The sequence below is a fragment of the Rhagoletis zephyria genome, unplaced genomic scaffold (assembly GCF_001687245.7).
Source record: "Rhagoletis zephyria isolate East Lansing unplaced genomic scaffold, Rhagoletis_zephyria_1.1 Rzeph_scaffold_00033, whole genome shotgun sequence".
NCBI classification, from domain to species: domain Eukaryota; kingdom Metazoa; phylum Arthropoda; class Insecta; order Diptera; family Tephritidae; genus Rhagoletis; species Rhagoletis zephyria.
Window position 1 is genome coordinate 657,602 of NW_016157117.1, and position 11,682 is coordinate 669,283.

An 11,682-nucleotide genomic window follows, 5' to 3' on the forward strand; every position below is an offset into this window, starting at 1 on the left:
CAAATAGAGTCATGCATAGATCAAGTCATTATATCATACTACACTGGGCACACCCGAGGCAGCAGACCCTTCCGAAAGCAACTTTAGGCTGCAGGAGGTTGGTTGCTGATGAGCGGACAATAATATGTCAGTGTCGATTTCTCGGTGTTTGGCGCACTAAAAGGCTAAATGGGAGCGCTTAATTTATTTTTTTTGGTCGGCTTTGTACTCGCATGCTTTTATGCATTACTTTTTTTTTATTAAGTGCCAACATATTTTGTTTTATTCATTTAATTTTTTTGTACCATAAATTTCATGGGAGTTGAAATTTCTGCTAAATACGTAGTAATACAATGGATAGCCAGTCATTCCTTATGTATATATGTAGGTATATATACTATTTACATATAAATATATTTAACTTTGCTACGATCAGTATATAATGCGGGAATGGCAGTTGGCAAAACATTCGGGATTGCGAATGAGTATGGGAATGAAGAATTTACATACATACATAGTTGCGTAGGCGAACTGGTATGTTAACAAAAACAACAACTTACACTCAAATACAGAAATCGTAAGGTGTGTATGAACGTTGGATGTAGATGTGAATGTTTACTTCTTGCATGTGTGCCGTGCAATTGTGCACGCGAACATTAACCAAAAAAGGTATTATGATCAGCACTTAAGGTTAGCGACTCAGATCGCCTTTCGTTGTTGTTCTTGATCACCTAACAATAGTTACATAAATACATACATGCGTACAGCAAAAAAAAAGAAGGTTTCTGAGCATGCGCGCGTTGTTTAGGGATATAAACAGCTTTGTTGTTCTACCGCTGATTTCACAGTGATAAAGTTAGAGAACTGTACCTATAAACATACCTACGTATGTGCATATGTATAATATTTGTGTGTATACACTTAAAGGGTGCTACAAAATTTCGAACCTTTTAGGACTACTTCTTTATTTTAATTTGTAAAGTGGCTGAGTGGTAAGATTTCCGGCATCACTCCATAAATTTTTTGAAAAAAACTAGGAGTCTGCGTACAACCTGAATTTTTCGCATACAACAATTATGGACATAAATCAAGAAAAAAAAAACGAAAAATTGCCGTGATCGGTTTATTTTAAAGTATAATTATAATAGATTGGCGCTTACACATACTATATTAGTGTATGGCCGAGCTTCTCCTATGATTTGCGGCGTGCACCTTGATGTGTGATGTCACACAAAGGGGAGGGCAGAAATCCTCTTGAAGGTTTGCCATTGCCTGTCGAGGGGCGACCGCTATTATAAAAAACTTTTTTGCCTCCCATAAAAACCTAACCTCAAAAAAGTCTTAAAATGCCACTTTTTCGTCATTGTATAATAATTATTTACGAAAAATTTTTTTTCGTCTCGCAGGGCGATTATTTTCAGATGGAAATTATTACCGCCTTCTTATAATAATTATATAGGATTTTTATATTACTCATCTCTCGGGACGTTTATTTCAACACGAAAATGATTTACGTCTTTTCATAATAGCTAGTGAACCCGCATGGCGTCAAAACGCCAACATTTAATTAAATTTTTCAAACAGGTGAAACCCTATTCAAAAACCTCTAAACTATTCCTTATGATTAATTAAACCATTTCTCAGTGATGAGAGGTCTCGCATGGTGTCGGTTTTCATTTCATCAAATTTCAAATCTACCCCTGTAACTTCAAAAATATAAATTAAAATGGAAATTTGAAATAACGGTGCAGATGTGACGACCTTCAAAAGAAAAAAAAAATAGCTGGCCACTCTTATTAAGAATATTATCAGCCTATAATAGTTTTCTTAAAACTCTTTCGTTTGACACTAATATTTCGATATTTCATTTATGTATCTTTCGTATAAGTAAAACAAATTCGACTTTTAAAACAGGTGGAAACCCGTTTCAAAGTATTTTCAAACTAAAATCTTTCGCCTGCCATTGTTACATATATTTCAATTAACTGATGAATTAAGTTTAATTTAATTTTTTAAGCACATGGCAACTCTCCTGAATACAGTTTAGAAATTCATTATTCTCAAACCCATTTCGATTGATACCCATCTTTTGACAATCCACTTAACTTATTAAATAATTTGAGCTTAATTTTTTCAACAAAAAAAAAACAAATGTTCAGCTTAAAGATTTCTTAACACTCGTTCTTTTGATAACCATATTTTAAAATTTCATGTCACTTATGTATAATTAAACGAAATAGCACTTTCAAAACAGGCGGCAACCCTCTTAAAAATTATTTTCGAACTAAAATTTCCTTAAATATTTTTCGTCTGACATTGTTATAAATAGTTCATGTAACTGATGAATTAAGGGGAAATTTATTTTTTAAACACGTGGCAATCCTCCTAAATAGAGTTCCTAAATAAAGGATTTTAAACCCATTTTCATTGATAACCATCGGTTAGTAATTCATTTATTTTTTTATTTAGTTTAGTTTAGCCCTTTAATCTGGGGCAACCCTCAAACATATAAAAAATGTTCTAAATTGTCAAACTAAGTATTTCTTGAAGCTCTTCCATTTGACAGCCATCGTTAATATTTCATATAAAAAATAGTTCAATTAGACTTCTCAAATATTCAAAATATTTTTAAACTACTACCTTCTTAAACCTCTTTTGTAGGACACCCATATACCGATACCGATAAGTGAATACCTAATTCCTTTAATTAAAATTTAATTACATTTTTTTTTAACATGTGGCAACCCTCCTATACGTAGTTAAGTTATAAAGCCTTTTCAAACCCATTTCGATTGATACCCATATTTAATAATTAATTTAACTTTTTAATTAATTTGAGCCTAATTTCCTAACAGGTGGCAACTTTTTTGCAAAAAGTAAAACCTTCTTGAACATCCACACCCTAAGCCCTTTAATTTGGTACCTCACTTTTGAAAATCGAACAGACGGTGTGGATCTGAGGGCATTGATTAGTAAATAACTTGAGTTTAATTAAGTAACAGGTGGCAACGATTTTCGAAAAAGTGAAACCTTATTGCACATCTATAGGCCAAGCGCTTTAATTTGACACAAAAAATGCCTTCGCGTATAATATATAGCTTATATGGGACTTATATTTTTCTCGTCTCTTGGGGCGCTTTTTTCAAGACGAAAATGATTTACGTTCCACGTTTTCGCTCAATAGCATTGGTACATGTAAAGCCGATTTCACGATTCGTGGCCTTAAATATTTAACGCGTTAAATCTCCAAACTCAATTAAGAAGTCTCATTTAAATAAAAGTCCCATATAATTATTAAGAAAATACGTAAATCATTTCCATCTTAAAATAAACGTCCCGCGAAACGAAAAACAGTAAAATTCCCATATAATAATTAGGAGAAGACGAAAATAATTTCCATCGTAAAATAATCGACCAGTGAGACAAAAAAATAAAAAAAGAAAAGTCCCAGATAATTATTAGGAGAAGATGTAAAAGTTTTTAGTCTAACGATTTTCGTCTCAGGAGACGAAAACAATTTTTCCTTTGTTCAGTAATAATTATACAGCAATATTTATTTAATTTTATTTCTTATAATCGTTATGGTCTATGTTTTAAAGCATACCTCTTATACAGACCTATCCTCAAAAAAGTTTTAAAACCCCTTAAAAAGGGCACCAATGAATATATGACTCAGAAATTTTATCCATATTTTTTTAATAGCGTTATGTGTGAGCCCTCAAAAATTGGGCGTCATCGGTTTATTTTCACACATAAAATCAAAACTGGTTCATGATTGTTTCAGCACCCAAAATGCCGATAATATTTATGCGACTTCTGAGCTGGCTGCCGGTACATTAAACCGGCACCGAGAATATGTTTCGCATTTGATTTAGCTCTGCACGAGAACAAAATGTAATGTCAACAACGTTCCCGCAAAAAAAAACATACCGATGTGAACAAAAGTATTGGAAGCAGTTTTAGCGGGAAAAAATTAGAACAAAAGATTATCTGGAACGTTTCCGTAAAGAACAGAAAGCGAATAAAATTCTTGATAAAGTTGTCAAAAAGAAAAAAACAAATAGAACAAATCTCTCAAGAACGCTCTGCAATATAAGAACATAATGAGAACTAAATTTTCGGGAACGTTTCCATTGGGAACCACATAAGAATGAAAGTGTCGAGAACGTTTTCAAGGTGGATGAAATTAGAACAAACGTCTGGTGAACGTTTTGCTGGACAACAAAACGAGAACAACAGTTTTGAGAACTGAACATTAAGAACGAGAGGGAGAGACGTTGTTGGCGTGTTGGGAAGAAAAATCTTTTCAATGAGAACCATAATTGTTAATTCTAAGCCAGAGGAAAGCTGGCTCATTTCAACTTTGAGACATTTTTTCATTTTCTGTGCAAGAGAAGTTCGTGCCGCCTTAAGTCTTTCGTTGTGACTTATTTTGCGAAATTATCTTTCAGTTCTTTTTCGATTAATTTTAATATTTCAAACTAATACAGCGCCAAGAAAAAAAATTTGTTCTCGTTTCCAATATTCGCCAATAATTCAGAGAAGACTTTTTCTCGTTTCGTTTTCTACCAGAGAGTTCTCGAGAATTTAGTTCCCAAATATTTCTGCGAGAGAAAGTTCCTTAGACTTTTGTTTCCATCTTGTTCTTTATCAGAGCGTTCCGGAAATTTTTGTTCCCATTTTGTTCTCTTAAAAATATTCCCGAAATTATTGTTCGCATTTTATTCGCTTTGAGAACGTTCCCCAAGGTTTTGTTCTTATATACGTGCTCTCCAACTTATGGATCTATCTTGTCCAGCTCCAGCCGGCAAGGCCTTCTTCTGGTGCTATTTTTACCTTTCTAATTTCATTCCCCTAACTAAAAGAATGTTTGAAGCACCCTTTACATGAATTTACATATGCGCTCTGATAATCGCTGCTTGTTTCCCACCATGATATCTGATCTTTGGCAGCTAACAAGAATAATAGTTGCGCTCTGTTTACATATTCTCTCTCCGTATAGACTCTGGTTTCATTATTCAACAGAGTTCGGACTTTTAAAATTTGATAGGTTTCTGCTGCGCATAGAATCATTATTACGTTACTAAATTTGCCATATTTTTTAACTCAGGATTAAGTCGAAAAGAGTCCCACTTTCAGACACATTTGAAGAGGCCGTATGTACATAAGGGTGGTCCCCAAAAAAGTAAATTCGGAATTTTAATGCTCTCACCCACTACGATTGTTCTATAACGAAAAAAATTATACCTCTGTTTTTTTATTAGTTTGAAATCAAAAAATACCAACAACAGTACCGATTTTGAGAAAATTGTCCCGCTGAATATTTTTTTAAAGTCGGGACGTATAAGTGTCTCGTTTTTTTATATTTGTATCGATTAAATTTTGATTTTCAGTGTTTCCCTTATTAATTTAACAAGAGTCTCCGTGTATTCTGGCCCAAAAACCATTTTTCTTGCAAACGTGGCAGCACTTTCATTAATTAAAAGGACATAGAATATAAGGGAGCCATAAACATATAAAGCATCCTTATTTTCTATGATCAACCGGTACCATTGCTATATTGCAGTCTATCATTGTTTTCTGTTTTTTTAAGGTTTTTATAGTTATTTGCTACGATTTTTTTTACTGAAACAATTCTCACTTGAATTTGGTGAAATTATGTTATAAAACACTCCTAGGTGGTGAGAGCATTAAAATTTCGACTTTACTTTTTCACAAGCACTTTTAAACGACCCTAATATACATACTTGAGAATAGGAAAAAAATTGTACCTAAAATCAAGCGGAGAAGCGCATCAAATCTACTCCATTAATCGTAAAGTTTGAGCCCTATAATTCCCTTCTCTCTTTGCTTCTTTCTCATAATTTCGGCAGCGTATTTGTTTTATCACCACCGCGCATATAACAATTTCTTATTTGTAATAGTTAAATATCACTGATGACTTTTTGTTGTAATGCATACAATTCAAACAATGTTCACTTGCCAACAACCCGTTGATTTAGTATCACCCGAGGGTGATTATCCATTCGAAAACGCTTTGGTTGGGCAAACGTTTTAATAACCTTTTCTTGTTAGTGTAATTTGTCTGCTGGGCAAACAAATCAACATCTGTACATAGAACAAATGTACTTTTAACTTTTTTTTTTCAGCAGACTCGAAAGACAATAGAACACTGAGTGTTAGCCCTTTTGCGGTTTTATTTGGTTGAGCAATGCACTTAACGTTTAGGACACATTGATAAATAGATTTTCAAGGTCCATGAATTACTTAGTTACAAACAGAAGAATGCATTGCTGTGTCTTTTCGTTTAAATAATTACTTATGCTTTTTTGCTTGTATATTCTTTTTTTTTTCTTTTTACAGTGGCGTACAGTGTCGTGACACGCTAAATGGTGCACAGTGCGACTCCTGCCCGCTTGGATATGATGGTGATGGTCGTTCGTGTACATTACGCTCAAGTGAGTGGCGGTGTTAGGAGATTTATATTAGATTTGTTTTTTTTAAGTATTAAGTTATATGTAAAACAAAAAAAGGGTTTTATTTCTCTAAATTCTCCTTAACTACTGTTTGTCGTGAATTTTGTTTAAAATATTTACTTGTTTATTTTCCAGCCAATCTTTTAGTGCCCTCTCACAATGTCCAGCACTATCAACGTCAATATACTGCACGCAAATACTCAGTAATTAGCTCCTGAAAATAATGTAAGCGAAATATCGAAGTCAGCACTTAGCAACACAGCCGTACATACATATGTATGTGTGTAGGTTTGTAAGTGCGCCTTGCCTTTAGTCAATTATGTTAAATAATTGCAATATAACTCGCCTTAACCTAAAGATTTATATTTTTGTTCAAGTATTATTAAATCCAAAAAATGTGTAAAAATTTTAATGCAATATTTTCCCTTTGTAAAATTATATATTTAAAACTTTTAACCAGTTAATGAAATTGCCAAACTGTTAACTAAAACAAAATTCGAATAAAGTTGAGTTAAATAAATAATATAAAGAAGGATTTAATCGTTAAGAGATTAACGCGGCAAGTATGTTTTATTTATAATCATAGAATTTTCTAGCTCTGAACCTACGATTTCAAAAACGTGCATGGAAAAGGCATAATAAAAAAGCATAGCACATTTTAGCGCGCCAGTGCTTTTAAAACAGGTTCTCCAAGCTCCTATCAACCACCACTAAAATTTCTCAGCTTGTTTTTGCTGTAAAGCTTCACCTTACGAGTTCGCGAGAGGTTTAGTTCACCCAGCCACCTTTTTAGGAAATGCTCCAGATATCGACTAGCTATTCGCCAGCCATAACTCGGGGAAAAGCACCGTGAAAGTAGACTCAACACTAGGGTGGTCCAAAAATACAGAACCCATGAAGTTTTCCATGTATTTTATAAAAGGGAAAAACGCTTTTTCCTAGAAATAGTATAGGATTCTTGGCAAGCAAAATCTTTCGATCGGAAAACTTATGTCTTTTTAGGAGATTTTCGATTATTTAACCATTTTTTAATACTAACTATTTTTGATGGGCCCCCAAAAAAATCAAAAAATGCAATGGGTGACCCCTAAAAATTGTTAGTATTAAAAAATGGTTAAACAAAAATTTTGCATTAATATTGGAAGTCTCCAGAAAGGAAAAGAGTTTTCCGATCGAAAAATATTGACTTTCAAGAATCAAATAAAATACATGGAAAACTTCACTTTTTAACAAAAAGAATACAGGTATATTATTATTGTCCTTTAAGAAAAATCCTAGGGGGTGAGATCTTAACATTTTAAAGTTTTTTATTTAGGACCACTCTATTCATAATTCGAACTTTTATAGTTAGTTCGTGGAGAAAAGTCGCTTCGTTGATGTAGGAATTGATTGAGAGCCTAGAACAAGTGAGTCGGAAGGTAATAAGAGTGATATCTTTTGGTTAACACAGTACTTTTCCAAATAAGTTGCTGTATGATAGTAGAAGTTTAATTTTGTAAGCTTCAAATTTAATACTTTACTTATAGGAATCCATTATTTTGCGGGTATATTTTTGAGGATGGGAAAGGAGTGCCACACCTCAGAAAAATCTACGTGTTTAAACTAAATATGGCTAAACACTCTTGCGTTTGNACAACAATAGAAGGATGAGCGATTAAAAAGTATTCACAGTCGCTAATTGAGCGACTAAGCGACACTCGCAATAGCATCGATAATCGATAATCGCTTAATAGTCGTTTATCTACTGCCAGCCGACATTCGCAATAGGGGTGTTTACCTTGTGTTTAACTTAATTAAATTCGACTTTTCAAAGAGGTGGCAACTCTCTTCAAAATATTTTAAAAATGAAAGCTTATTAAACCTCTTTCGCCTAATTCCCTCAATTCAAGTAAAATTTTATTTTTCAAATATGTTGCAATCCTCCAACTTGTTGTATAGAAATAAAGCCTTTTCAAAAACAAACCAAACCAATTTAAAGTTTTTCATATAGCTTGCGAATAATTAATTTGAATTTGAATTTTAAAATAGGTGGCAACCCATTTTGTAAACAGTTGGCAGCCCTCCTCCACGTGTATGAAATTGGTTTTATATATCTCAATACCAAGTTCGAGAGCTCCTACTCCTGAGATATGCAGATTAGTAACCGAGATCAAAGCAGCCTTATAATTTAAATTGGGCTAAATAACACCAGTGTACACAATTTCATTAGTAAGAATTAGGGCTGTGCGATTATTCGATTACTCGAGCAAGTTGGTTAATCAATTGTTCGGTTAATCAATTACTCGAGTAATCAAGATTTTGATTACTCAAAACGATGATTAATCGAGTTACTTGGAATATGATTACTCAAAAAAAAATATTTTGCTCGTTAAAAGAGTTTGCATTGGAAAATGCTTATTTTCTTTTTTACATTCTGTATATGAAAAAAAATTTTTGTTTTAATTTTTGAAAACAGAAACGTTGTTTTCAAAGTGTCAAGGAACTTTAACTCCTTTATACATATGTAAAGAGTTGAAATGTTGATTACTCATTTTACTCGAAATGTTGATTAATCATAAAGCAAATTACTCAAATATTTTTGTTTTTGGTTAATAAAAAATCATGATTACTCGAGTAACTGAAAAAATTACTGTCTGAAGTGAGAGTAAAAAGTGAGTAACAACAAAAAGTACGGGAACAAACAAAAACCATTTTTTCTGTAAAAACGTCAACCAGTGATTGCCTGACACTTTTCATGATTTTACCAGAAGAAAAAGTTCGGGTAAAATCTTGCAACTTCATTCTCTACACAATTCTACAAAAGTCGCTCTCATTTACAGGATTTTGGAGGATTTCGGAGTTCGGGAACATTTTTCCTGCAACTTCCTGCAAGTTCGTGTAAAATCCTGTAAGTTCATGGAGTACTGGATCAGAGCTACTATTAATCATAACCGAAATATTTCTGCTTTTAATTTGTTACTCTTTTTGCCGTTGAAAAATTTGACTTTTTTAAAGCGATACTGTGGTATATATTTTATTAAAAGATATGGTGCTTAAAAGTAAGGCTATCCAGAGTTTTGTTTCAAGAAGTATGTATGTATGTACTAAGTATGTGTGCGTGTACTAAAAAAGAAAACAGTANCCATGGTTGAAACGTTTAAGAAAATAATGAAGAAGAGCAGATTTACGATTTGCATCTTCTCATAACTATACGTTCTCTGCTTTTACTTTTGAATTGCCTGTATATTTAGTCAATATCCAAACCGCATTTAGCTGTGTCTGTGCTAATTGCAGTTTGCGGGTGAATTTGTAATTCCATATTAGTTTCGTTCCTCAACTTTTCTGGATAAAACCTGTAAAACTGTCAAAAAGCAAAATTGCTCTCAGAGAAAGAGAGAAAAACCAAAAAGTACAGGAACGTCTTCGGGTAAAACTGGGCTTCATTTTTTGATTACATAGCAGCTTTTTATCATTTGCCGATCTGCTAAATTATATGCAAATACGCAAGCAAATTAACAAAAAAGCTTACAAACCTTAATATTTGTTCACTGCGATGTATTTAAGAAGGTGAAAATCAAGATGTTCAGTTATTTTGCTTATTCAACTTTAAAATTGTTTGAACAGCTGATGGTTTGACACTTTACTAGATTTTACCAGCGAAAATTCTTCGAGTAAAATCTTGCCACTTCTGACAAAGAGAGGATCGATTTTACTCTCCCATTTGTCCTCTACTTTACCAGAGAACGAAGTACGGGAACGCTTTCTGTTAAATTACTGTAAATTCTTGCAACTTCTTCCGAGTTAGGGAACGCAACTATTAATATGTATGTATGTATGTACAATAGGTTTGTTCACATACAACAAAGCAGTGCTGCTAACGCCATAAGCGCTTCTGCTCTTAAGGCCAAAACACAATAGCGCAGTGGCAGTGGCAGTGACAGTTTTTAAAATCAGCTGTTACTGCTAATATTGGCAGCCAATGCCGCAGCAAACACAATACGGCGTTGTCAGTGACTGCTTTTTTTGACATTCCCTTTTGTTTGTTTACATTTTTGTTGTTGCCTTTTAGGCTTCACTGACATCAACAGATGTTGGCTGCGTTTCATTTATGTCAAATTCAGCATGCGAAGTTTGCTGCGATGAAGGCAGTGGCAGTGAATTTAGAATTTGGGCTAAACTGAGCAGTACTGCTAGCTGCCACTGCTGTATTGTGAGTCGCTTCATTGGACACCACACTTTCTAAAAAACAGCTGATTTCGAAAAACTGCCGCTGCCACTGCCACTGCGTTATTGTATTTTGGGCTTTAGTGTTTTTGTAAAACGCTTCAGCATAGCAAGTGCGCCGTCATATCCCCGCGCGCGCGCTTTCAATCTTCTTTCCAAACCCCAAGCATTCACGCTGGCCCATTAGGAATATGCAAAACATAATTCCTATAATAATTGCTTGTGAAGTAATTTTTCTTTAAATATATGATGTCTACATCATTTTTTTAAGGTTGGCAGAAAATAAATGCACGAAAAATTAATAATTTTCAAAAATAGTGCCGAAAACAAGATAAAAGTGCCACAAAATTAAAATTTTTTAAGGCGTTTTAAGAACAATATATTCTTAGAAATAATATTTTTAAAATACACTGTAGTAATATAATAATTATTAATTAGCCAAATTATTACAGTACACTTTTATGAAGGATTCCTTAGACATTTACACAAATTCATAGTAAAATTACACAGAATTCCAATTACGGAGGGGAAATACACCCAAATATAGGTATTTTGACATTTTTACACACATATATGTACCTTTATGCGAAATAATGGCAGTGAGACATTTTGACCAGTTTCGCCTATTCTGTTCATTGATTATTTTTCGAATTATGTATTTTATATACAAGTTTAATTCATAATTTAATAAATACAATATATGTATGTACAAAAACCGTCAATTTACACTTTGCACAAGAATTATAAAAATTCAGCAGGTTTTCCCAACAACAAACTTTGAATTCAGAATTTCTAAGGAGATTCCAAGTTTTCAATTTCATGCATTTTTGACGTAGAATACGTCTTACCTTAAGGTATGGGGGCTATGTTCAAATGTTGTAGTTGTAATTTTTAGAGCTTCACAAAAACGCTTATTGCACGAGAACTAATAAAGCGATTTCAAAGAAAAGTGTGGCGTTTCAAAGATAAAATTCCAAACCTGTCGACAGATTCATTTTTGTAAATAACCAATTCGGTTTCTGTC

The 11,682-nt window shown here is 33.3% G+C and overlaps 1 protein-coding gene across 3 annotated transcripts in view; it reads left to right on the forward strand.

The window, feature by feature from the left end:
- The window catches only part of LOC108364736 (uncharacterized), a 78,142-nt gene extending 71,164 nt beyond the window's left edge, over positions 1-6,978 (forward strand). For all 3 annotated transcript variants that reach the window (XM_017618555.1, XM_017618561.1, XM_017618547.1), the window contains exons 9-10: positions 6,343-6,437; positions 6,591-6,978. In XM_017618555.1, coding sequence (XP_017474044.1) covers positions 6,343-6,437; positions 6,591-6,673 — 178 coding nt within the window. In that variant the 3' untranslated portion in view covers positions 6,674-6,978. The remainder of the gene's footprint in view (positions 1-6,342; positions 6,438-6,590) is intronic.
- The last annotated feature ends 4,704 nt before the right edge of the window (positions 6,979-11,682 follow it).